Below are 27,725 nucleotides of genomic sequence, written 5' to 3'. Positions count from 1 at the left end.
AAATATGTTTTCCCCCAGTTCTCTTGCTGGTCTAATATCAAAGTTGTGACTATGGTAGGGAAGATGGAAAGAGTCAACAAAGAAGAACTTGGTGGGGAAAGAAAAGATACAAGAGATCAAAGATACAAGAAAAGGGTGTTTAATTGCAATTGCAATTGCAATGAGGAGCCAAAGCTTGAGCTTTCCTTAAAGGCCAGTGCTGGGAGGAGTTTCAGTAACCAACCAATAAAAACTGAGACACGAGAGCTGTGGTATAGAAGGGAGAAGTGAGATTTTTAAGAGGACTGCTGAATTAAAGGCACAGTGTGTGCCCGCATGTCTGGGCACTGGTCTGCTTGATCGTGAGCAATGAGTGGTGTGGAATACAGCACCCTGGCTCTGAAGCAGGTAGAGAGGGCCAGCTGTGTTCCCAAGCCTGTGGATCAAAAGACTCAGGGAATTACTTACACTCAGGCTGGTCCTGGAGGATGTTCAGGCAGAGAAAGTAGCATCTTATTTCTGCAGCAAAGCATCTTTTCAGTCATGTCAAGTCCACATCCAGTGCCAAACCAAATCTAATGTGGCTGCTTCATCCTTTTCTGTGTGAAAGCAGCTGCTAATGTGGGAGACTGGTCATTTGGCTTTTAATCTCAGGGTGTGCTTTGCAGAGAAGAGGACAGGTTGTTGGTCCTGGTGGGTTTTGTAGCCAATTACAGCTCATCTGCTTTGCAGCCAAACTTCTGATTTTTGTGGTTGATTCTGTTGTAGTATTTATTTTAATGTAATACCTCTTCCTGCCATTTTCAGTTTTCCTTTCAGCATTTGTGATTTTCTATACATTTTTGCTTTTTAAATTTTTTTCTTATATTCAGATAAATCTGTGCTTTTTCTGTTTTCAGCAAATGTGTCTGTAGTTGTACACTTGCAAGAATAGTCCTCACTAGTATGACCTTTTTCTGCTACTCCTTTCAGCCACAGGTATACTTGTTCGTTAGTCTGCATTTGGACATGAAATTGTGTTAGTTCTTGTAATAAGGATAGGAGAATCCAGAGATAGGACAATTTCTGTGAAGCCTCCTTTGAGGAAGCAGTTGGGATTTAAAGGACAGAGCAGTATTGTTGGCTGATTCTCAAGTATTCATTGGTCACTATATTACATTTTTCATGTTGCTTTTATGTCAAAGTATAGCAAAACAAGATACATGGAAGCACTCATAGGTGTTTTTAGTTCTATGTAAATATTTTGAAAGTTCGTATTAGGAACTTTGTGAGGTTTTTTGATGACCTACTTAACCTGTTGAAGAAGTAGCATCATTATTACTGATCTTGGCTAATCCTTCCTTTGCAGTTTAAATGTTGTGGCGTGGTGTACTTCACAGACTGGCTGGAAATGACAGAATTGGACTGGCCACCTGACTCCTGTTGTGTCAGGGAGTTCCCAGGATGCTCTAAGCAGGCACATCATGAGGATCTCAGTGACCTCTATCAGGAGGTAAGGAGAAAAATATGAATATATTGGAAGGTTTTGTTCATTCTTCCTGACCCAGTAGTTTTCCAAATTCATCATTTGCAGTGCAATAGAGTAATTTTTTGTAGAGTAGTTGTGTTTATGGAAAGTGTTTATGGTTATTATTTGCTAATGCTGAAGCAGAGGGAGAGAAGAAGGAAAAACAAACCCACCCACCCACCCACCCTTACCTGGAAGTGAGATGAGTTAGTGGCAATGCCGTTAAAACCTGAGATGTACTTAAAATTTGAAGTGTTTGTTTTGTATTGGTTAGGTTGGAGTTCAAATTTATTCCGATCCAAAAGTTATAAATTAGGTGTGACATAAAGTCCAGGCTCCATCCCATCAAACTACCACAGGGTAAGTGGAAGAGTATTTTAGTGAATTGTACAGTGAAGGATGCTTTTGATAATTCCTTTGAAAGATGAGAGCTCTCTTGTTAACAGGAATCATGTCAGGAGGCAGATAATTCAGTTGTTGTACTCTGACCATGTGTAGAAACTTGTCGTGAAAATGCTCTTCCTATATTATAGTATGATCATTTAAAAAGAATTGCAAAGAAAGCCTTAAAACAAGGCAAGAAGGACCTGTTTGAACTCGAAGTGGGTAAGGGAGGTCATCATGATAGCAAGATATTACTGTTTTTAGGGTGAAAATTTTAAAAACAAGAAAATGTGCTCTTTACTAAAACTCTTTTCTCACAAATATTGTCTAAAGTCACCTTTTTCTGCAAAGCACTTTGTTAGCCACCTTTTTTTTATGCTAGCAGATCTCTGAAGACCTGTAATTGTACATTTAGTAGCAGTAGAATCACCAGCAGTCCAAGTAGTCCAACAGCAGACAGAAAGCGTGGCTCAGTCATGTAGTTGTGAGGATCTGAGAAGAGGTGCATTCTTCACTGGATTGCTTTTGGAGTAATACAGGGTGCATAAGAAGGAGGATGGGCCTTAGAATCATGCTTTCAGATGCTGCAGCGTGAACATTTCTCCAGTGGGTGGTGCAGCTCTGCATTATGGAAGAGGACCCAAAGAACCTTTTATCTTCTCCCAGTCTCAGGGGCTATTTAAGACCTGTTACAAGAATCTGTTGCATGGCTGCTGTTAAGGAGCTATGGAGCAACACCTCTGAAGCAGAGGAGATTCACTGTATAAACAAGCCAAAATGAATATTAGCTATTGCCGGGAAACAGTCAAGTTTTGGGGAAATTGATTTGTGTGGTAATGACTCTATGAACAGAAATTATTTAATCTAATCTGGAGTTTCAGACATCCATTTTAGGAGGCTGTGCTTCCACTAGGAAAAGAGAAGATACAGCTGCCAAACGACAGGTGCCTAGGAACCTTAAAGACAGTGGCAGAGGTTGGGTTTTTTCCCACCAGTTACTTGTAGACCTTCTCTTGCCTTTTGGTAAGGCTCACAGCACTGACAGCACTGGTTATGCTTAGAAGTGTCAGTCCCTGAATGAGAAAGGCGTTCAGGCTTCTTCTACCAGTCCCTTACACCTTTTGAAAAGCTGAAAATTGTGGCTTACTCTCCAATAATGGTTTCTTTTTGTAATACTGTTGCTACTGTTAATACCATACAGACAAGTCTGTTGTAGAGAGCTTCCAAGGAGTTTATAGAAGCTGTAGTACATTCATTTGCTCCCTGCCTGGAAAGGCAGGAGTATGTAAGCAGTGTCACTCAGTGAAAAGCTATTCTTTGAGCACAGGAAGATCAAAAATTTCTGAGAAGTATTAGTCATTGGAATGTAGTGTCCAAAGTGCAAGGTTTTCTTGTGTCACCTCTTCTGCTAACCTTTCATGCCCATGCCATATTCCAGGAAAATGGTTCTTTGAGCACTTCATATTGTCAAGTTCTTTTGATTCTATTTGGAGAAAATTAATAGCCAAAGATGATTATTATGTAGGACGTAAGGGCTGTCTTAAGACCCACTTGATAAAAGAAAAACTGCTTGGCTTTTTTTTTTCCAAAAGAAATCTGAAGGGCACACTTATGGTTCTTCCTTTATTGTACCGCAGAGCATTTTGCATGGATTCAGCAGTTAGCAAAAATTTATTTTTGGTTCTCCACTGCAGAATCCATTCCAAAAAGGGACAGGCTGTGTTCAGTAGTATCAGCCACAAAAATACTTCATTTCTCTTTGAGATACATACAGTATTTTGTTGGCAAAATGTTTCTTTGCATTTGCCTGTGGGGTGTCTCACAGACTCTTACAGTGTGCTTGCTAATAAGTTTATCTGTGTTGTGCAAAACCAGCTTACACTTCCAAGACTAATCTGCCTAACTTCTGCTTTGGAGAACTGAAGGTAAAAAGCTTTTTTAGAAAGTGATTCAAACCAAACTTGCATAGTCTGGTGGTTTGAGAGGGAGCCTGATAAGATTAGCCTCGCTAGCCTAAAATTGGTTTATGTAAATGTTTGGCAAGTCATTCTGGTACTTCAGAAAAATTCATTGAACTGAAGTTTGGTTTGTCTGGGACTGATAAATGTGTTTTTTTGTAGCTGTGCTGTGATTTTTTGCTGGGAACTCAGAACTTTCTATAGTCTAGGTTGGAATCCTTCACAATTTAATTTTTGCAGAAAGAAAGGTGACTTACAGTTCTGCTTGAAAAGTACTTTTGTCAGGAATCATATTTTCCCTGCTGGATATTGAAAGCTATTTTTCAATTTCTTGAATTGCTTTTATTCTGATGAGTTTCACCTTTGGTGCAGTTTCATTAACAGACTGACCTTAAAGCATGGTTGTGGGGGAAGTGTGAAGATGATGATGTGGCCTTGGAGGTTTATTGTGGTCTGAGGACAAGAGGAGCTCTGCCCATCTTGTGACTGGGAGCTGCACTGTAGATAAAATGATTGGTGGGAATTGATATCTTAAAAAAAAATCAAACTTGCATGTTCAATATTTTCTTTTGGTTTCTGGCATAATTTTGAGTATACTCAAAACTCACTTTAATTAAATTATTTTTGTCTTAATTTTGGTTTTTTTAATATTTAATTTTACAACTTGCTGTAATATACTTTTGAGTATACTCAATTTGGGTGTACAAAAGATTTGTTGATTTTGCTGATGGCTTATTTTTCTGCTCAGTGAAGTGCTTTATTTCAGTTCAGATTCTTACTCTGTGAAGTAAATTGGTAATATATGCTAAATAAGAAATACATTCTTTTTTCTATCTCAAGACTGAAAGTATAGAGCAAATGAATCAGGCCTTTAATCTGTAGGTTTGTAGGAATCTGAAGCTTAATCTCCTGAATGATTGCTGCAAAGTTTTATACTATATTTGATTTGTCAACAAGAGCTCCCCATTTAGTGACAAGCTTTTGCTGAGGGAAGTGTATTTATGTACTGTTTAATTGCAGGCTGCCAACTATGGAAGCATCACATAAGCAGAAATAAAATGCATGAATGTGAAGTTAACAGGGCTGGCTATGTTTTCTCACTTTTGAAACTGATTTTGAACATGTATTAGAGCAGAGCTCTAAGAGCATCTTTGAATGGAGGAAAACAGTGTACCTAGATTGGGTGTAATTTGTCTCAGTTACGTGTCTGTGTACTGCAGGAGATGCAGGCATTAATGGTATTGCTCTCTATTAGTGGGTGTTTTCTCTAGGCAACAAACGAACTAAGTTTGAATATTGCTGTGGTAGAACATTTTTAAATTGTGACCAGCATGCACCTTCATCTCTTTAAGTTAAAAGTATTAAAATACAGCCAGTTTCTCTATAATTAACAACAAATTTGGGAAGTGATACAGCTGCAACTCCCTTCTAGTTGATGAAAAGATGCCAATGTGACAGTTTTTGTCCCCCTCTCAATTCCAATTACATTGCTTTTGCTACAGTGTTGCCTTTTTTTAATTTCAAAGAATGCATATTTGCTCCTTTTTGTGTGTCTTTGCTGCTGTTTAGAAAATGAAGCAATGAAACAAGCAAAGACATTGAGATCCTATAATTTATTCTGGTAGAATTATCATAGAGTACATTAATTTTATTTACATCCTAAATGAAAATCTGTTGAGTATAGTGTGAATTCTGTGTCTGCAGCAAAAATTGGACCTTACATCAAATGCTTCTAGGACTGTAGCATTTGAAATTGGCTTTGGGGAAATTGGCTTTGGGGAATTTAAGTGTGATTGAAAAGTGTTATTTATCATGTCCTGACTTCAGATTCCATCACTTTGATCGATTGCTTTATTTTCTTAGAAAAGCTATAAGAAATATGAAGTGAGGATGTAAATGCAAAAAATTACATTCTCAAGACAGTGCCCATTTTGATGGATTCCTGATGTCTGTGTCTGGGACCAGTGCCCATCCAGTTTGTTACTCTGAGTTTCCCCTTGATATGTATGTTGCTTTGATAATTGTGCTGTGAAACCCTGCGAAGCTTAGAATAGAGAATAAGCATCATGCAGAGTATCAGAGGCCCCTCTCTTCCTGGTTTTTATCATCTCTAAGACTCACATCACCCTTACTGAGCAACGAGCACTATAACTTGTGCTTGCACTGCTATCCAGCAGTTCCCAAAGCTGCTGCGTCTCTGTGGATCCCTGCAGCTTTACACGGGCTCAGGAGTTTCTCTGAGGCCTTATGTGGTAGTTAGTTGGCCATGGAAGCAAACTGTGGAGCCTGCATTGAAGGTTTGGAAAGAGCTAAATTCCATTTCTGTGAACATCAGCTTACAGTGTTCTAACATAGCTTTCATGGGATGTTTTCTGATGAGGTAACACAGGTCCATAGATCTTTCCTACAATACTGTTTTAGCTTCAGAGTGTAGTATTATGTGTAGGAAAAGTCTAAAAGAGTTTAAAATAATTGACAGCTTTGAAGATTGTCAATTTAAAGAGAGAAACAAGATAATAAAAAGGATTTTAATGGGTTTTTAAACCTTCACAAAATAAGTTGAGTTTCTTTAACAATTAGTGAGAGTTGATAGTAATTCAGATTAACTTTGAGTTATTTCTGAGAAGTAGCACAGATATCTTTCAGTAGTCTCTGTGTATGAGAAAACTTAAAGTTGGCATTATGGAAGCAGTTAAAAAGTAGGCAAAATAATTTTCAAAGGAAGGAAGGAAGGTTTGAAGGAAGTGAGAGATTCTTGAGAGCCAGAAAAGACAGCAGTAGTGTGTAGGATGAGCTAAGCCTTGGGAACTGCAACCCAAATATTACTGACTGTTTTTTAATCTATTTTTGTTTTACAGGGATGTGGTAAAAAAATGTACACTTTCTTGAGGGGGACGAAGCAGTTGCAAGTGCTGAGATTCCTAGGAATATCTATTGGAGTAATGCAGATCCTGGCCATGATCCTCACTATTACTTTGCTGTGGGCTCTGTACTATGACAGAAGGGATCCCAGAGCAGATCAGATCATGGCACTGAAGAGTGATACCTCACAGGAGCTGTCATGTCATTCCATGGAGCTACTGAAACCAAGCCTGACCAGGATCTTTGAACATACATCCATGGCAAACAGCTTTAGTACACACTTTGAAATGGAAGAGCTGTAAGTGATGCAATGAATCTGCGAAGTCACAGAGGATTTTTTGTGGTGTTGTTACTTCTGTTCTGTTCCATCAAATATACCAGTCTCATGTGTTAGAAACCAGCTAATGAATGGAATGAAGGAGTCCAGCAAAGAAAGATGAGCCTGTTGCCAGCCTCTTAGCCATGTCCTCAGCTGTGAAAAAGAGTTGATTTTGTGTGTTCATTTTTTAAAAGGCACTCATTCAGTTGGGCACGGTAATACTCATTGTCACAAGCTGTGTGAAGTGTAAAACACTGACTTAATCACAGGTAGACTGAACCTGTAAGGAAGCGTCATGGGAAGGAAAGAGAAATATTCATCTTCTGAAGAAACAGCTGTGCTTTGAGCAAACAAAATGTGACTTCAGCTGAAATTGACTTTTAATAAGCCATTTGGAAAATGTCTTTATCAGGGATCTATGTATGTATAATTGTGTGTTTTCATGTGTGCATGGAAAGCAGAGCTACAATTCAAGTTAATACTTGGATTTAAAAATTTGCAAGATTTGTAAAAAGGGCGAGATTTTCTTTTTTTCTAACAAAACTTTTATCTTAGTTTTTGTTCTTAAAGATGTTCTAAAACTTCTATTTTTATCTAACATAATGGTTTTTTAGTTTTAAATATATTAAACAGGGATTGCAAACAAAACTATTGCTATGGACAATAGACTTTAGTTTTCCAGAGAATTCTTCCTTCAACAGTTTGTTCTGTGGACTGTTTCTTAGTAAAAAGCAAGAAAACCTTAAACATTCTTTCCAAAATGGGAATCAGTATGGGAGTAGCACATTTTTATAGATAAATATTTTCTCCTGTCCATGATTCCCCTGAAGCTAGAAACAAAAGACTGCAGGAAAAATGCTTACAGTTCTAGATTCTATTGCAATAATTGTAAAAGTACACGAGGAAAATTTTACTTTGGTGAGTGCTTCATTAAGAACTCTCTGGTGGCTTAAAATGCCAGCCAGAAACAGATTAAAATGTATTTATTGAGGTGGGGAAAGTGCATTTTACTGTATTTTTATGAGCAATGTCTATGTCATAGGATTATTTTTACAATTGGCCACGCTTTTGAAATATATATTTGTTCCATTGAGTATAGTAGTTTGTGGCAAATGGGCTTTTTACGTAATATTACATTAAAAATTAGTTCATTTGTTTTGGAATTTGTAAAAGAAAAAAATCAAGATGTGATTTGGTAGACAATAAAATTACTTTTCTCTTAAATTCTGTAATGGCTTTTGTTTTTTTAGTCCTAGAGTGGGAGTGCTTTGGATGGGCATTGGGAGGGTCTTCCTGCTAGCGTGAGTTGACTTACCCATTCCACTTACTCTGTTGTGGAGAAACTGCAATGTTAGTGTAATTTTCTTTTTTTTTTTTTTTAATTACTTCTGAGGAAACTTCTTAAAGGCTTGTGAAATTAAGCCCTTCAGTTGTGTGGGCTGTTTGCTTTCCAGCAGTCTGCTTCTGGGTATGATTATTTCAGGGATACTATTGCAAGCAAGATTACCTTTCTGCTTTTGTACTTCTGTAGATGCTAATACTTACTTTGGGAGGTAAAAAGAAGATAAAAGGAGAGACCATCCTAAAATTTTGCTTGGGAGTGTCTCTGTCAGGAATACATTCTTATGTTGTGCTTGGGAAGCCTTGTCCCGGTGTTGCTGCGCAGGCAGAGCCGAGTTCCACCCTCTCACTGCTCAGCCTGGGTAGCATTGCCTTAGCTAAGGGTGAGGTTCCTGCTGAGGAGCAGGTGTCTGACAAAGTTTGAGTGCAGGGCAACTCCAGGCTTCACAGTGCTCGTGGTGCTACAGAGTGCATTGTCATCATTTGCCCCTGTTCAAAAATAAAAAAAGTCCGTACAAACCGCAAATTGGGAAATCTTGATTATGGATTATGTGTACACAGCTACATTTGGCAGTGAATTACTGTGAAATGTAGGGAATTTCACTTAAGTAATTGAAAAAGAAATATAAAATTTCCTTCTTCCAGTAAACCTCAGCCCTTAAAGTTTTACCCCAGGAGTGTCTGTGGAAGCCATGCTTAGCCATGCTTCAAATATTCCTGGTCTTTCCATACAAGGACTGTTCAGACTATCATGGGGGTTGCCTGTGTATCTTCTAACCTGGATATATTCTAACCTGCTCATTAAGGAACAAACAGGGCAAGCCAAGCTTGGGGATTGTGTTGGGATTTAGAGATACTTAGAGCCCAGGTAATTTGGTTTTAAGCTGTCTGGGTGTGAGGAAGCACTGCCTTCAGGTGTAGTCAGGTTTCTTTAACAACAGAGAGATTGCTTAGACACAGAGCCAGCCTCCCAAAGCAGTGTTTGTGGACCTCCACAACAATGAACATTTGCAGTCAGGAAAACCTCACTTGGGCTTAGCTACCCAAATCCTGACTGAGCCTGTCTTCATTCTGGGAAAGAATATTTCTATTTTGAGTATTTAACCACATTTGCAGAAATAGGTCTCATCTGTAAATTGGAACACTTCAAGGATTTTTCGTTGACTGCTCAGGCTATGAGGTGCCTGTTTTACTAGGGCTTCTTCAAAGAGCCTTAAAATTAATTGGCTAGGCTGTGGTGAGCCTGCTCTTTTCCTGTAGAGCTTTACAATCTATGTAGGAGAGAGGCTGCTTGGCAAGACAGGAACATTTAGAGATACTTGAGGCAGTGAAAACTACTTCCTCTTATTTTCTTTTTTCCTCAGTTTTACAGGAGTACTTGGAGAAGGATGGTGTAGTTTTTGTTCTCTAGCATGAAGTGTAATGAACTAAATCTTTCTTGTTGCAGCAAACAACTACAGAGATGGTCCTTAACATTTTTCAGAGAGCACTCAAGGAGTGCCACTGTATCAGAAAAGGGGTCACTTCCTGCCAGCACCAAGTTTTGTGTTCAGCCCACTGACTGTACCAAGTCCATGGGACTGTGCCTGTTGCTGTGGGGCTGAGCGTACTTTTAGGAGGCAAAGATCACTATTTCTGGTCCTTGGATCTGGTCCTGGTATTGATTCATCTGCCAACAGGTTGTATGACAAGATTTTTGGAAGGAAAGAGCTATATTTTCTTCTTTATAGCTTTTCATTTTGTAAAAGCATATATGAATATAAGGCAATATATAAAGAATGAATAATAAGAAGAGAGGCTGTTGGTTACAGCAACTATATAGTTAAGTGTGGTGGAGGAAGGGATTTATAAATAGCTTTTAAAGTTTTTATTGTGAAAGCATTGTATTTGGTCTCAGAGCATGGTGCTAATAATGCTAAAGTTTCAAGCTCAATCCCCATATGGGCCATTCACTTAAGGGTTGGACTTGGTCCTTGTGTGCCCCTTCCAACTCAGAATATTCTGTGATTCTGTAAACTGTGCAGAAAAACACAGATTATTAAAGTCTTACAACATTGAAACACTAAGGGGTTTTGTATGGCACAGTAGTGGGGAGGCTATGAGGTGATTTCTGTGAGAAGCTGAGAAACTTCCCCTACGTCTGACACAGCCAGAGCCAACCAGCTCCGGCACAGAACCTCTGCTGACCAAAGCCGAGCCCTTCGGTGACAGGGGTAACACCTCTGGGATAGCTATTGAAGAAGCAAAAAAAATAGTTGTGGCAACAGCAAGTGCAGCTGGAGAGAGGAGTGGGAGGAACTGCTCTGCAGACACAAAGGTCAGTGAAAGAGGAAGGGCAGGAGGTGCTCCAGGCACCCGAGCAGAGGCTCCTCTGCAGCCCGTGGTGCAGCCCATGGTGCAGCAGGCTGTGTCCCTGCAGCCCAGGGAGGTCCATGGTGGAGCAGAGATCCACCTGCAGCCCGTGGGGAGCCCCACAGCAGAGCAGGAGTGACCCTGAAGAAAGCTGTGATGCTGTCATAGCCCCCACTGGAGCAGGCTCCTGGCAGGACCTGTGCAGACAGGAACCCACACTGGAGCAGGTCTGATGGCAGCTGTGTGTGACCCTGGGGGGAAAATACACTGGAGCAGTTCATGAAGAACTGCAGTCCATGGGTAGGATTCCCCTTGGAGATGTTTGTGGAGAACCATCTCCCATGGAAGGGACCCTATACTGGAGCGTGTAGAGAGTGAGGAGCCCTTCCTGGGGGGAGCAGGGAGCATCAGAAAACACTGACCACAGATCCCATTTCCTGTCTCCATGCACGTCTGAGGAGGAGGAGGTAGAGTTCAGGAATAAAGTTGAGCTTGGGAAAAAGGGAAGGATGGGGGAAAGATGTTTCATTTTTTATTACCCTATTTGTATTTGATTGGTAATAAATTGCACCAAGTGAAGTCTGTTTTTCCTATGACAGCAGTCAGTGAGTGATCTCTCCCTGTCTATATCTGAACCCAAGATATATTACTCTGTTACATTTTCTCTTCCCTGCCCAGCTGAGAAGGGAACAGATAGAGTGGCTTTGGTGGACATCTGGCATCCTGCCAGTGTTGTCAGCCCACTACAAGCATTGCATTTAATTCATGGGAAATGCTATTGTTGAAGTGAGATTGTATCTAAAACTTTCCAGCTTGTGTATGATTGACTACTTCCTGTTTAAAAAAATGTGATGTCCTAAACTTTTGAGAATCCACTTCCTTTTTATTCAGCATTCCCCCACTTCAGTTATTCCTTGTGCGTAGATACTGTTAAGTAGACAACTAGATGATATAGGCAGGCAAGAAACTAAGCTGCTGGATAATTCCATGTATCTTCTGGACATTGCCAATCTGTGTTCACTCCTGACACTCCTACTCTTTTAGCCACACATTTTTATATCCCATCAGGTGATGGCTCCTCTAGAACAGGTGATAGTCCTAAAATATTCCCATAGTCAGTTGTAAAATAAAGCCCTGGTGGGCCTCAGGTGCAGCAAAGAGAGCTAACCTAACCATGCTCTCTGCCCAAAATTTAATGATCCTGTGGCTTCAGTAATTTGTCCTCCTCCAGATCAGCTTCCTCTCTGAAGGCCCCCTTCTCTCTGCAGCAGCTGAGGCTGCATTGGGTTCTCTGCTCTGACAGCCTTCTCTTGGTAGCCAGGGTGCTTCCACCAAGAGTATATCCACAACTTCAAAATGTAAAGTGTACGTTTTCAGTTTTCCTTCTGTGGCTATTTTATAAGAGGACAGTTGTTCTCAAAAATGCTCTGGGATGGTTCACAGACAGGTGTTATCTGTTACCTTTCCCCACCACCCAGAGCAGTGAGCTCCTCACAGAGGCAGCCATCAGGTGTGCCAGGGTTGATCAACATGATCTGCACCTGGTTACCCTTCATTAGTGATCCATGGTGTGTTGCTAACTGCTCTTAGGCTACAAAAGGAGTTTGATCTTCTCTGTGCACTAATATTTTATCAAGAGAATTTGTTACCAGGTATGAGAAGTTCAACAGAGCAGTTTGGTTTTTGGATGTACATAAGGAACATTTTTTAAAGTACAGATAAAGCAGTGGACTTCATACTGCTGGAAATAATGCTCCAATTTTCTCTGCTGCTGCAGGCTGGTCCCTCAGGAGAAGGGCAACTCTGCAGTGGAGCTGTGACATCCTGGTCTTGATGGCTCTGGTATGGTTTAGATACACTCACATCTTGCCTGGAATTATTGTTTAGGATATTTGTTGACTTCAGATTAAATGTTCCTTCCAAATTATCAGAGGAGAAAAAAAGTTTCATGAATAAGTTATTGCAAAACCAAGTTGACCCATTCAAGCATGCAGATGTTTTATTTAAATATTCCTCAAATGTCTATTTATTCAGCATAACACGTGTATTATGCTGCCTTCTGAAATACGATATATGACTGTCAAACGAAATCGTCAAAACAACAACCTTGGTTTCTTTGTATGATACACAGAAATAATTACATTTCATGTACAGTACAGATGCATTTTACACAGTCATCAACAGTCATTCACTACCAAAACAGCATTTAAATCACCTAAAACACCAAAAAAATTTGTATTTCCCAATTTCAGAATAAATTAATGGTTTTGCACGTGACATATGGAAATAGGAGACAGGACTGGAATTCTGAAAAATCATACTAAATCATCTCTTAAGCTGCATTTTAAAAATGAAAATACAAGTTGCTTCAGGGGTATAACTGTTATGCAAGTGTATTGCTGTAGTGTGTTCTTTCTAGAGCCTATGAACAGGAGAATAAAGAGCTTTTAAAAGACACATGACCTGATGGAGTCAGTAGGTTTCCTGGGTTGTGTGTAGTCTGTACTAAAGTAGGTTTAGTAACTGCCCCTTTGCATTATTTAGCTGATATAACTAGTCATGAAGTACCACGTGACATAAAGAAGTTGTTGCAGTTTACTGACATCAAGGCAGTTTTTATATCAATAAATATTTGGCAAAAGGTGGGAACCAAGTATGAGTAACCATGTGTAGAAGTAGGATGCAAGTAAAAACTCTGATGTGTTCTGCCTCTCCTTTGAATCCATTAAAGTTTATGTAACCTACCAGCTTCAGCAGATCTGCTGCAGGGTGGAAGAGAGAGCAGTGCAGGGTAATGGATGTTTGAAAGAAATGCAGAAGCTCAGTCTACAATAAGTAAATCATTCTGATTTGAAAACAAAATGGGAAGTTAATTGCAAATTAACTAAGACTGCATTAATTTCAGAATAAGTAAATGATAAGATAAAGGAGTAATGAATGGCATTATCTACTCTTTTTACTTGCAGTTTAGTCTTAATATGTGATGCTGTATTTTGGTGTATATACTGTAGCATGATAGTCTATTATCTAGTCTTCACTGTTGACAGGTAGAGAGAAAGACCAGTATTTGTGTGCAAGAAAAAGTGTATCATCAGCAAGTTTCAGTTTTTAGTGGGTATTTTATTGTAAATTTTCAGGTCAGTAGAATGCTAGCAAATACTATACTGAAACATACACTACTCAAACTATTAAATAACTGTGTTAATCATTTACTGTAATGGCATCTAATGCACTGAGCGTTTTGATTTATATGCGTATTTTATTTTGCAGACATGCAATTATTTCTGATCCAGTGTTTTTGATGTATATATGTATGTATGTATTGATATGCACATATTCTGTGTATATTTGATGTATATGATGTATGGTATGTCATGAATATAAGAAGCATTATGATACATCTAATGTACTGTCATAAAAAAAAATTACACTTTTTTATCAGAAAGGTTTCTGATAATATCAATGTCTTTTGCAAGTGAAGCCAAGAAGCCTTAACTTGTAAAGCCTTCATATTAGCTTTTAGGCCTGCCCATGTAGGCAAATTCCAATTGAAATCAATTATATTTTTATAGCTTTGGGACTCAATCCATTATTCTATCATTGTTCTTAGGTAATTGGATATTTTTCACACAATATAAATTTTCAAACAAGTTTTAAGATGCAAGTTTACAGATAATTACAAAAAGAATTTAGCCATCATCTTTACTGAATGTATTTCAGTGTCTTCCAGTGTAGCTAATACTCTGGATGCTGCAGGATGTAAGAAAGGAACATTTGGAGACAAGTGTTAACTGATCCCCAAACACATTTGTGGTAATTTTAATTCAAATAGGATTGCTCCTGTAGCAGTTAACAGGCAGTGACAAGAAGTTTGCTCTGAAAATACAGAAGTAGACAAGTTGTCTATGGAAGAATGGACTGTTGATTCATCAGTGTCCTTGAAACCCCAAATGATACAGTTATGGTGGAGTGGGCAATGAAGTGTCAGAGAAATAGAGAACAGTGAACAAAAGGAGCAATGACTGAATAGCAATTTGTGGTGCACAGTTTGGCTGTAAGATTATTTAAATGTTTGCCATTAGAAGTTTATAGTGTAGATGAAGTTGTGTAAAATACTTTAAAAAAAATCCTGATTCCTGATACAACAGGTGTACAATGACTTATTGCAGTTGTAACAGTACCTAGGAAGCAAGATAAAACAATAGTAAATATTGAACTAACTGAACACCTTTAGTTCACTAATGAGTGTTTGAGTAAGAAATACTGCATTTTTCAAAGGGAAGTTATTTGTACAACTACCATGGAACATTAACAATCAGCTTGTTGTAAGTACACGGAAATGCCCCTTTCTACAGTATTATTTTATCATGCCTAATCTGAAAAACAACAAAAGTAAACTGAGATCACAGCTTCAAATAATTTCAGCATGCATTATGGTTGTAGTTCTTTCAGTCAGTACAAACATATTTCATATGAGCATTTTCTGGTTCATTTTTTGACAGTTCTTCAACAAGTTTGTGGTTTATTAACAGGGAAAAAAAGGACATGTTATCAAAATGTTTCTTGTTGTTTTGCATTCAGCAGGAACATAGGTTTCTATTTTTTCGTTTGTGTTTTTTTCTAAAAAGAGCTTTCATGATAAGAAGAAGCATCAATGGGGACATTTCATTGTGCTCATATAGTAAGTCAGGATGGTCACAGAAGATTCCACCACGCATCAGTTCGGACAGGGGGTAAGAAACTCCTTTTGGTTCACACCCTATGACACCAAAACCCACAAAGTTTGTTTCTCCTGAACCTCTTGCTCTGCGGCCACTGGCACACTCGTCAAGGGGCGTTGTCTTTGTCAGCTCTCTCATTCCTCACGACTCGTTTTTCACTGCTCGAGCTCAGCTTGCAAGTGGTCTTTATGCTAATTTATAAATAATTCTTTGTTTTATAATGCAGATACTCTGACAATGTTTCCTCCCGAGTATTCGGGAGAGTCTGGCCTATCATCTCCTTCAGGTGTGGTGACTGGAGGTGTTGGGATGCTGATTATTGCTGTAGTGACATAAGGCTGCTCACAGTTTAGTTTAACGCACTCTTCCACTTTGGCATTTAAGCTGGAACGGCTGGAGGAAGAAACAAAAATCCATGAAGCATGAAATTCCACGTTACCATAAACCTCTCGAGCCTGATTCCATTCCCTCAGCCAGCCATCTCCATCCTGCCCCACTGGAGAGCTCTGAGTACAGAGCAGCACCACCCCACTGTACCCCAGCAGCGGGTGGTCCATGGCTATGCTCACGTCCATGTCCCTTTCTCCCTTCCTTCCCACCATTTCAGCACTTCTCAGCCATCACCTGTGTTTCTGGACAGAGGAACCATTGCAAAGCTAGCATAGCCAAGTTGCTTACTATGCAGGAAAGTGGAAACTAGGGGCCAGTCCAAGTCACCTGCATATTCCTCAATACCATGCTTATTTAAGAATATTTGGATATTAGGAATAGTTTCTTCACTGAAATGGCTGTCAGACATTGGAACAGGCTGCCAAGGGAAGTGGTTTACTCACTACCCTTGGAAATGTTCAAAATGAATGTAGATGTGGCTCTTGGAAGTGTCATTTAGTGATGAATATGGTGGTGCCAGGTTAATAACTGGCTTCTTGGAGGTCTTTTCCAACCCTAGTGGTTCTGTGATTCTGTGCATATTCTGTTTTTACACAATAGTAAGGCGCTCTATTATATGCACTAAGTTTGTGTTAATATGTTCATGGAGTTGCTGCAGTACCTCCCCAAAGTAAAAGACTTGAGAAACTCAGACTATTTCAAGGTGAAACCAGCATTTTATGCTAGTGTTTTTGTTTTCTAGCACAAAGCTGGTGCTTTTTGTTTTTATATACATGGCATCTGGAAGTATGGTTGCAGGCAAGTCCTCTAGCAGAAAAAGAATGGATCCAGGCAGAATATTTCCTGAAAAACTAAGATAGATTTGAGCTTTGTGCTGGCCAGGAGGTTTCATTGCATAACAGCTGAAAAACTTCAGTGGTTTGAAGAGTTCCAAGCTGTTGATTGTTCATGGAAGTGAAATCCAAATGTAATAACTAAACAAAGGAAGCTACTCAAAATGTGTCTTAACAAGACAATCTCTATAGCAACTTGTACTGAAAATACTTCTTTATAAATGGTGGCATGTGTGAGATCAATAGAAAACATTTCTGTGTCTCCTGGGACCTTTGCTGTGTTTTCAGAGGTGGTATTTGGATATATGTAAAAGCTGAATACTTTACTTTTGAGAGTACAGGGACATTCAATACATTACAGGCTCTTAAACTGCACTTACCTCACTTTTGTAATAACTCCTCAAACTAGGAAATACATTTTTCTTATCCACTTCATTTTTTTTTTATTTAGAAGAGTCTTCCTTATGACGATTATGCTTAGGACTCGGGGAATCAGTTTTATTTCTCTTCTCTGCAGAAATGCAAGGAAGTCTCATTTCATATGACTCTGAACCAAGAAGGGACAGACTTGCTCATGTATATCTGAATTGGACATTTTTTCTGTGTGAAGTTTTTCTTTTTATGCACTTGTCCACAGCATAGAACATTTGGTGCTCTATTTTACTTGGGGTCCCTGGATGCTGTTTGCTGTGAATAGGGCACAGTAGTTTGTGAGGAGGGCCTGAGAGGGCAGAAATGGATAGAGAGGGAGACTATTCTACTATTTTGGATTAAGCTTGAAGCAAAGGAAGCAGGGAATATTTCAGTACCAGTTCCTCTTTTTAGGTGAGTATTGGACCCTCATTTTCAGGCTCACCGCCTGCCTACGGAGGCCACAACCGCTTTGCATCAGTTCCCTAACAAAGCCAGGGGCCTCAGCTCTGGGTGTGCCGGTGCCCATGAAGTACCTGTTGGACAGGGGTGTCCTCTCCACGCATCTGATCTGGATGGTGCTGAGCTCCTGCACGCTGCCGGGGCGGCTGCCGCTGACGGCGGTGTTGGGGATGCGGTACGTCTTCTTGTGCCGCCGCGAGCAGCACGTGCCCGTCACCCCCGGCTGCGACGACAGAGAGGGGCTGTGGCTCGGGGGCCTGTTCACTGTAGAAACCTCCATGCAGCTCTCTTCGTAGACTTGCTCATCCACAAACTCGTGGTTCTAGCCCAGAGGAATCCAACAAAGGGACAAAGCACACACAGGAAGATAATTGAAGTGAACATATTAATCGTGATTGTTTAACGGCTTAAATTGACGCAACTGAATAAACTGGGAAAGTTAGCTTATTCTTGATTATAGTGTTTAGCCCATATTAGTCTGGGCTGAATACCAATACAAATGTAAACACTGGAACAAAATAACAAGAAAATGTTAATCAAAATTATTTTGCAAAATAGCGTGTGGTTGTAATGTAGCTTGCATTATAAATATCTGTACAATCTTTGAAGTGCCACAAAATAGCGGATTATGTTTATTAATAAAAAGCAAGTGGTGCTTTTGTAAACACTCTAAATGTCAGTTGAAAATAAATAAGATTTATTATATTGAACTATAATATAATAAAATTCATAAATATTTTCCAGATAAGTTTATAGGACTTCCTTTTGAATTACATCTTAGAAATCAGGACCTGAAACAACATTTTTTGAGGTATGCATCTATCTAAAACAAAAAACATTTAAAAAATTTTGATTAGAGGAGATGAGATAGTTATTTGAAAGCATTCAAAAAGTTCCTAATTACCGTAGATGGATGTATGAAAAGCAGTTTAGAGGGCTGAGTATTTTAGTCAAATGTCCTCCTTATTCATGCAGTCTTCACTTGGTCCCAGGAAAGACAGTAGTTTTATAGGATGGTCACAAAGATGAATCCAAATCCACTTAAATAACCAGTTTACATTAACTAATCAAGTAATTAGGGAGTTTTTCACACCCAGCTACAATTCCCACATTTTTTATCTGTGCAAAAGAGCATGAAATAGTGGTGTTGCTTATGGTGGCAAGGGAGGGGAGGAGATGCAGGGGAGTGGGAGAAGTTCTTATACTTATTTAAAACTAAGCAGAGATTGAGATATGTTTACATGCAGTTTGAGAAAGCCTCCTTTTTCAAGAAAATTCTTTCCATTTACTGCTGGTCTGTGTATCCCAACAATGTTTTAGAGGAATTGTTTAAGAAACATTTTCTGGATTGTTTTACACTCTACTTACTCTCACATCAGTTTTGTCAGCCTGTTGCATTTTTGTCTATTAGAATGAGGTAAATGACTTTTCCCCTAGAAAATTTTGCTCTAATTGGAAAGATGCTGGTGTTTTTCAGAATTGCCATATGGGGCCAATAAAAAATATGTGAATAAAGTAAAGAGAGTAACAGCTCTGGCCAAATGTTTGTGACAAATGGAAATACCTTTATAGGCATAACATTTTTATTTTCATTTTTTCTGTTCTTCACTCAGACATAAGTTTGTGTGAATTAAGAGGAGTTGAAGAATGTAAATTTCAAGTGACAAGGAAAAAAAGAACTTGCTTGACAAATGACTTTTATAAGGCATATGTCAGTCACAATCAAAATTTTGAACATGATCACACAGTAGGCATAAAATTCAGAGAGAAAAATAACCTAATTGCTCTTGTGAGATTACATTCAGGGGCTTGCAATATGTTTGCCAAGAAGTCTGTTATTTGTCTGATTAAAAGTAATTTTGTGCTTCCTAAAACCTTTATGGAGCAATGATTAAAGAGTTTTATTGACTGAACTTCTAATATAGAGTTGAAACATTTTGAAATGCTATAATGGCACAAGTTAATTGATTTAATTATACTTATTAATTAACTGTTCCCAAATTAGCTAAAAGTAATTTGTAAAATATATTTTTTAGCTCAATTAGTTTCATATTAATGCAGTCTTCACAGAATTCCATAACACTGCCCACTCTGCATTTCTGAGGGTGGGTGAGATCTTATCCTATTGACTTTTCAGTGACAGAAAAGAGAAAATATGCCTTTTCTCAGTATCATGATGGTTATACACCAAAGGATGGTGAGAGTCTTAAGAAGACGCACCACCCTTCCTGTTCTACAATGAACCAGAAACTTGCCAGATTCCAAATGCTGAGAGCCCAAAATATCAAGTTCCCACTAAAATTTTAGGAATGCATCATCTTCAGAATACAGCTTGGAACTGCTGCGTATATTTTTGTGTTAATATATCATAGGAGCTCAGGGCCAGTAGCAGAACCCAACAGAAGGAAAGAAGAATGTAGATTCAAGAAAAAAGATAATACTTGCTTTACAGACTTCATTTTTTAAAGAAAATTTTTAAAAAAATCACAGACTCCTCCATTATGATTAAAGGAAAGGTGAAACTTTGGGAGATGAATTCAGCTCCTACCAAATGAAAAGAATTTTTTTTCCATAATTTCTATGAAAGTTTGACAAGACCTGTGGTTATTACTCAGATTTTTAAATATGTTTGCAATATTCTACTGTGGAAGAATTTTAAAGGCAAATTATCAGGTTCTGGTACAAAATGTCTCAAAAATGTTTCAAAAGGACCCAGCGAGAATCTTAGCAAAAGAAACCACATTGTGCTCTGAATAGGAAGTAAGATGTTCTGTCCTACACCACATTTTATAAAATTATTACTTCTAAAGTAAGAATGAAGGAGACATAAACACAACAAGCATATGGGTGATGTATTTCTAACTGACATAACAACAAGGGCCCTTTTATTTCAAAGACATGCTGTCAAATGGAGAACATTAAATTTCACACTTATAACAGGTTTTAATTTATCAAAATTTAGCAATGTTTGTTGTGGGAAAAATTTTAAGTCTTTGTGGTTTGTTTGTTTGTTTTGGGGGGGTATTTGGTTTTGGTTTTTTTTTTTTTTTGAGAAAAAGCAGAATGACTTTCACAGTGATTTCCATCAAATATAGCAGAAGTTACATCTCTCTGTTGTTTATATGCATTGGGTATAAAGCCTTAAAATAAGATAAAATCGCTTTTCTTCCCAGCTAGCTGCTATAATATAAAGGCTCATTAATTAGAAGAGAGAACTGGAAACATTCAAAACCAGGCTGGTGTTGCAATTCTCAGGAAAACACAGCTCTCTTTTCTTACCGTAGTTTTTTCCAGGCAGTGAAGCAGGTGGTGGTGCTGTGTTTCAAAGGAAGAGCCAGATTTGCCAACAAAGGCCTGTTCTTCTTCATTGGAGGACTGTTGATACATAAAACTCTGTATTATTCTCAGTTTTAAACAAGAGGGTTCTTATCCAAATATTTGATCAGAGCTAATCTGGATCATACATGGTAGCGTAACTGCAACGCTTCGTCTACAAAGTATACCAAAAATTATTTTGCACCTTAATTTGCTTTTTTAAAAATCAAACTATTTTCCTTCCTTCCCTTGCACCTCCTTTTAAATGTTTTCATCTTAGATCTTTTATGCATGGATAAAATAGAACTATTTACAAGTGCAATCAACACATAAGCTTTGAATGTTGGATCAACACATGTTTAAAATTTTAATCAATTTAAGTTACAGTAAAATATTTGTTCTTCAAATGAGGCACATTCATGAGAATGTGCCCCATTTGAAGAAAACTAAAAATAGCTGTCCTCCCAGGATCATTTCATAGCACTAAAGAATTTGTGATATTGCTGCTTATACAAAAATTCATGTCAGTGATCCCAATCTACTGGGTTTAGAAAGCATATAGCAAATGTTACTGACATAGAATGAAGAATTAAGTAGAAAGCATCCACTGTTTATTAATTGCTTTCATAATTATTCACTAGAAAGCAAAAAACCAAATAGGGGAGGAAGTGGGATAATAGAAAAGAATACAATTCAACCATGGGATATTTGAAATCTGCATGGTAATTAAGCTATTTGGTGTCTTTTTTATTCAAATATTTGAGTTCTTTCAAGCAGAAGAGGAAACAAGGGCTCTGGCTGCTCATCTCTCATGCTAGACAGGACAGATAGACAGACAGCCACTTCCTTCTCTTCTGGCTATAGGTTTAAGTATCCGGCTGTTTAACATGTATTGAACAGAAAGGGCACAGAGGAATAAAAGCCTTCCTGTATTCCTCAGGGAACAGCCTAAATGCCAGAAAATGGCAGGGATTAAAAACCACTCTGTCTGCAGTCTTTCTCGGCTGGGTACAGCTTTGAGCAGCCAAGGGCTGTCTCCCCGAAGCGTGGGTGGTCACTGTGGATCCCATTCCCAGCTGCTGGTCCTGGCTTCTGCGGCAGGGGGAGCAGGGAATTTACTTCAGATAACATTAGGTTATAATGCATTTGAGGTAATTACCAAGAGTCTCCTTAAACCCAAGTAGGTGCTTTGAGGGAATGTTTCACTCTGCAACACCCCTCTTTGCAAACAGTATTCAAGAGCTGTCTTTTCCTTTACTGACAAAACCTGGTTTTGTCACCCATATTCTACCTGTTTAAAGCCAAGTGAGATAAACCCAATCCACCTCCTAAGAGGCAAATGCTCTGTACTTTCCTTAATGAGTTCTTCTACAGGATCTAACTCCAAAAATATGGGTTACATTGAATCCAGCATTTCTATCTGGACATTTCCCTCATCTCTTAATACCCCACCATCGACTCTCACAACTCCCTGTAAGGGTAGTAATTGTCCAGTTTATCCGTCCTTAATCTACCTCTAAAGACAACATTGCCCAGAGCCCCAAGGTGACTCACCCTGGTGATAAGTAGAATAAACTACTGCTGGGCTGTCATTAAGTGGTTACTCCAGAGGTGGGGGGAACACAAACGTTACCTGCTGCAGCTGGTTACTCAGCAAGCCATTCCGTTTGCTCTGCATGTAGGCATTAGCGCTCCCAGTCTTCGCGGCGCGGATCCGAGCGAGCCTGGCTTTCTGTGAAAACACGCAAAATGAAGAGTGCCATTTGTACTCACAGCCATTACCCTGTTTGTCTAAAACTGCTAATTGGAATCAGCTGCTTATGAATGCCAATCTCACAGTGACTGACAGACTGCATTGCATCCATCCTCCAGGTGGAGCAAATCACAAGTGTCTTCCCATTTAAAATGCATTTGATAGGAGTTTTTATTTGTTTGCATGTATCACCTACTAAGAACAAGAACTTTGGAGAAGGGATTGGACAGATCAGTATGGAAGTGCTGCCTTTTTTGGTTTTGCATTGCTGCAACTGCTGCTCCTTATGTCTTGTGGGGCAGAAACATGGACATCCATTTCAGTTGCTATTGCAGTGAAAATCTCTTTAAAGGGAAATAAACAGTTCAGAAAAAATGTAATATTGTGACATCTATGAGTGGGTTTCTCAGAGTCTTCTGGGTTTTTGGAGTATCAAAACGTAATAGTGCTTTTATTCTGTCTCCCAGCTGCGTTCCTGAATATTTGCCAGGCCATTTTAGAATCATAGAATGGTTTGGGTTGGAAGGGGCCTTAAAGGTTATCAGTTCCAGATCCCCACCATGGGCAGAGATGCCATGCACTACATCAGGTGCCTCAGGGCCCCATCCAGTCTGACCTTTAACACTTACAGTGGTGGGGCATCCAAAACTTCTCTGGCGACCTGTTTCTGTGCCTCACCACCCCCCTTAATAAAGAACCTCTTTCCAACATCTAATATAAACCTGCCCTCTATCAATTTAAAACCATTGCACCTTGTCGTGTCCCTATCTGCCTAGGAACACAACAAGGTGCAATGGTTTTAAATTGATAAGAAGTATAAGAAGTCACTCTCCCTCCTTTTTATAAGTCCATTTTATGTACTGGAAGGCTGCTCTAAAGTCTCCCTGGAGACACCTCTTCTCCAGGCTGAACAACGCCAGCTCTCAGCCTGTCTTCATAGGAGAGATGCTCCTGCCTTTGGATTATCTCTGTGACCCTCCTCTGGACCTGCTCTACCAGGTCCATGTCTTTCTTGAGCGGAGGACTCCAGAGCTGGATGCAGCATTCCAGGTGGGGCCTCACCAGGGCAGAGTAGGGTGGGAGAATCCCCTCCCTTGCCCTCCCGGCCATGCTGCTTTTGATGCAGCCCAGGATGTGGTTGTCTTTCTGGGCTGTGAGTGCACACTGCTGGCTCATCTTCAGCTTTTCATCCACGAGGACTCCCACGTTCTTCTCCACAGGACTGCTCTCAATTCCCTCCTCTGCCAGCCTGTACTCATATGTGGAATTGTCCTGATATAGATGCAAGCCCTTTGCACTTGAATTTTTAGATTTTTCATGAAGTTCTCATGGGCCTACTTCTCAAGTTTGACCAGGTTCCTCTTCCTTCTGTTGTGTCAACTGCATTGCTCACCTTTATGTCATCTGCAAACTTGCTGAGGCTCACCTGATCTCACTGCTGGTGAGATGAACACCTGATCTCACTGCTGGTGTCATTGATGAACATATTGAAGGGCACCAGTTCCAAGACAAAGCCCTGAAAGACACCACTCCTCACCAGCCTCCACCTACCTCTTCATGTCTGTCAGTATAACCAGACTTAATACTTACCATTTTTGGTCATAGACTGTTCACAACCTGATATTTCAGAGACTGCAGTTATCAATTATTGAGAGAAATTTGTGATTTCTCAGGTGAGCCTCATTGCTTGTGAAGGTGACTTTAATCCACAGGAGAAGGAGGCTCATGAGTGACAGACATTTTGCATCCACTGTATTTTGTACAACACACAGAGCACAGAATTAGGGGAAAGCATGAAGAATGGACCTTCTCAACCATTAATGTGGAAAACAGAAACTTTTATGGGTTTACTAGGATGGCATCCTGGTTCTGTATTTTTTGTGGCTTGTTACATGTGTAAGATGGAATCTGGGTTTATCTTGGTTAGACTTCTGATTCTGAAAGCCAAATGCCTGGCAGCATCTGGAATTAAATGGCTGCTGAAGCACAGAAGGAAATACAGTAAAGCACTTGAAAATCCAACTTTGATATAGTAGTAGGGATTTTCATATCTGATGTTTAATTTGTGGACATTTTCAAAAAATAGAGAGAGTATTCTCCCCCCTTCCCCAAATTTCTGTGACATTAAATGTCAGTATGTGCTTAGAGAGAGGCGCAGCCCAGTCACCGAGGCCACCAGATCTTTCTGGCATGATGATTAATAATTAACTGACTTAGAGGAATGGCTCAACACCACATTTCTTTGCACTCACAGTCTCAAACTCACAGATCTTCTCAAAAGCAAGCCAAGAAATTTACGACAGCTAACAGCTAACATAGCTGAAATCTGGCTTATGCTATGTCATGCATTTGTTATCATTTAATTGTTCTGAAAGAAAATAAAATAATGCTCTACATGTGGGCATCCTTGAGCCAAAAAGCTCACACGAGATGCTATTGATTGATTTTGTGATATATTGCCCATTTTAAGATAACACATTTGTTTATTGACTTTCTTGGTGACCATAGCTTTTCCAGCAATACAGTTAATGCATCTTATTTTAGTGGTAAGGAGAAAACATCCCTGATGACCTGGCCTGGGGTTCCCAGGAGCAACCAGCGTGGGGAACTGTTACAGCTCCCACCCTCCTGGCTCGCTTGGGCTCTTAGGTGGAACATCCAGGGCTACCAGCAGCTCAGTCCTCAGAAAATAGGTGGTTTTCAAATGGTGCTCCTGTGATGCAACCCCAACATGCTGGGTTGAAGGGTGGGGGAAGGAGTTTTACCTGCACCACAGAATAGTCATGGGCTGGGACAAGTGCACTTGGTTATGTTCATAAATATATAAAATTTTAGTCTTAAGAGGTTGAGATGCTTTGGAAATGCCTTTGGAGGAGTCTCATAAATAAGTGATTTCAGTCACAAATATTTTAGCTGTGGTACTTTTCAGCCTGCTCTTTATACATGGAGATTCATTAGATTTAATGAACAGACATTTAACATACATTAGTTCTGCTTTTCCTTTTAGCATGCATATTCATTTTCTCTTTAGTGATTGGAGTAATAATTATGGCACAGCATCATTTAATAAAGAAATATGAAAAACATAACAGTCTATCAGACTATCTTAATATATCAGTGCCATGACACATATAATATGAAGGTTGTACTTTCTATGTGGAGATTTAAAATTGCTTTGCAATTATGAATTTATTGCATCTTAGAAAGCTTTTGTGAGGTAGAAAGTAATAGCATACATCTTTCCAGCTGAGACTCATTCAGATGGCCTGAATTTATATCATTTACCAACGAGAAGACAGTAAATCTGAGAGGAAGAGAGGAAGCAGATATTGTGGCCTCCATGTTTATACTTCAGCTTAGAGAAAATACTGCAGAAACTGGAGGTGTTTACAAATCTGTTAAAGTGATAAGATTTATTTTCAGTGCTTCTGCCTGATTTATATATGAGCCTGGAGCATGAGCAGTCTAGTGACTTCTCACATTTCCTATCAAGGCATCATTAAAAGCTCATGTCATCCACAGGATTTTAAGGGCTGTGTGCTGGGGATAGAACTCCCATGAAAGGCATCAAAATGATGTGATGACATCAGGAAAACTGTGGTTACAGAAGTGCTGTATTGTCCTTTAGTCTGCATTTTCTGTCATGTATAACAAAATGGGAGTGACAACTGCCTCTTTCAACCACTTCAAAGCCCTTCGTTCTCTTTCACAAAATATCTCGGAAAATAAAAAGTATTAAGTTCTCCTGAAGTAGATTATATCTTTGCTATGAAGATTTCCTGACTATGAAACTTTGATTTTGGTAATTTTTTCATGGTCTAGGACTAAAAAAAATGTAGATTAAATATAGTTCTTTTGCATATTTTAGCAAAATTCAACCCCAAGAATCTCACCTCCATTCTTTCTAAGAAGATGATGACCAGCTCTATATTTTCCCACATCCCTTGTATTTGCACTGAACTTCTCTTTTAAATGCATGTCTTTCTTTTTTTCTAGCTTTGAATTTTACAGCATAGAGTTGGATCTTTGTCCAGGGCTGCATTCATAGAAACCTCACAAAGGGAATTCACTGTTATTCAACAACAGTTAGCTCTGTCAGTTTTAGAAGTATAAACATGCATTTTCACAAGGTTTAAAGTAGAGCTAAATGTAGCACTGTGGGGTATTTGCAACATCCAGCTTTTGACACTCAGATGCCCTCAGCTGTCCAGCTATTTTAAGAGAATGACTTCATCAGGAAGGTTTTAGGACAGGACTTATGGTGGTACTGGGAATAATTTCTGGCAAAATTCTCTTCAGCTTGCTATGCAAGAGGCCAGGGTAGCCCAGGTAATTCAGTACTTAACTCCTCTTGGCTCTTGATGCTCTCCAGGTTACATAATTGTTTTACTATGAAAACTCAAAAGTTATTAATTACTTACCTTTTAGTTATTATTGTTTAATAATTTTGTACATTTAAAATATTAAAATTCCTTCACAGTCATTCTGTGTACAGCCTTTGGTCAGGACAGAGCTGGTTTTCTTCACAGGAGCTGGTATGGGGCTGTGTTTTGGATTTGTGCTGAAAACTGTGTTTACAATTCAGGGATGTTTAAATTACTGCTGCACAGTGCTTGCACAGGGCCAAGGCCTTTTCTGCTCCTCCAAGTGTCATGTTTACCTTTCTGATATTCACCCCATCCTTCTGGGGAGGAGAGAGAGAGTGAGCAGCAGGGTGGGCTTTATTTGCCTGCCCGTGCTCATCCACAACACTGGCTCCTGGAACAAGGGTGAATGTTGTCCAAAAAATCAGTTACATTTTTGTTTATATAATTTTTTTTGTTTGGTGTTTCATAAATCCACCCTGTGTGTTTGTTTTTAAGTGAAAAATCACACCTACATTTCGTGCTCTGATTGTCTAATTTTCAGTGATTGCAAATGATTGATTTCATATTACCTGACAATAATTTGCATGACATCAATATGTAACAGAGAAGAAAATGCTGTTTACTTTGCACATTAATGGACATAGAATTAAATAAGGTTCATATATTTCTTGAGTGGTGTCTTGCTTTCACAATCTATTTAAATTAATGTTCAATAAACACGAGTTCTACATGTTTTGGTTTTTTTTTTTTTTGCAAAACTCAAAAATCCTG

The 27,725-nt window shown here is 39.1% G+C and overlaps 2 protein-coding genes across 7 annotated transcripts in view; one reads left to right on the top strand and one right to left on the bottom strand.

Moving 5' to 3' along the window:
* The window catches only part of TSPAN12 (tetraspanin 12), a 41,116-nt gene extending 32,882 nt beyond the window's left edge, over positions 1 to 8,234 (top strand). For 4 of the 5 annotated variants that reach the window (XM_030960179.1, XM_030960182.1, XM_030960177.1 and 1 more), the window contains 2 exons: positions 1,359 to 1,471; positions 6,687 to 8,234. In XM_030960179.1, the coding sequence (XP_030816039.1) occupies positions 1,359 to 1,471; positions 6,687 to 6,992 (419 nt within the window). In that variant the 3' untranslated portion in view covers positions 6,993 to 8,234. Of the gene's footprint in view, positions 1 to 1,327; positions 1,472 to 6,686 lie in introns of all 5 variants that reach the window. The other variant, XM_030960180.1, reaches the window with a different exon arrangement.
* Positions 8,235 to 12,675: 4,441 nt separating this feature from the next.
* The window catches only part of KCND2 (potassium voltage-gated channel subfamily D member 2), a 265,294-nt gene continuing 250,244 nt past the window's right edge, over positions 12,676 to 27,725 (bottom strand). For both annotated transcript variants that reach the window (XM_030959379.1, XM_030959378.1), the window contains exons 4-7: positions 22,468 to 22,566; positions 20,799 to 20,894; positions 17,594 to 17,841; positions 12,676 to 15,816 (exon numbers count right to left, since the gene is read on the bottom strand). In XM_030959379.1, coding sequence (XP_030815239.1) covers positions 15,639 to 15,816; positions 17,594 to 17,841; positions 20,799 to 20,894; positions 22,468 to 22,566 — 621 coding nt within the window. In that variant the 3' untranslated portion in view covers positions 12,676 to 15,638. The remainder of the gene's footprint in view (positions 15,817 to 17,593; positions 17,842 to 20,798; positions 20,895 to 22,467; positions 22,567 to 27,725) is intronic.

Source organism: Camarhynchus parvulus, chromosome 1A, assembly GCF_901933205.1.
Source record: "Camarhynchus parvulus chromosome 1A, STF_HiC, whole genome shotgun sequence".
NCBI lineage: Eukaryota > Metazoa > Chordata > Aves > Passeriformes > Thraupidae > Camarhynchus > Camarhynchus parvulus.
Note: the sequence above shows the minus strand (reverse complement) of the source record. Positions and strands in the feature narration are given on the sequence as shown.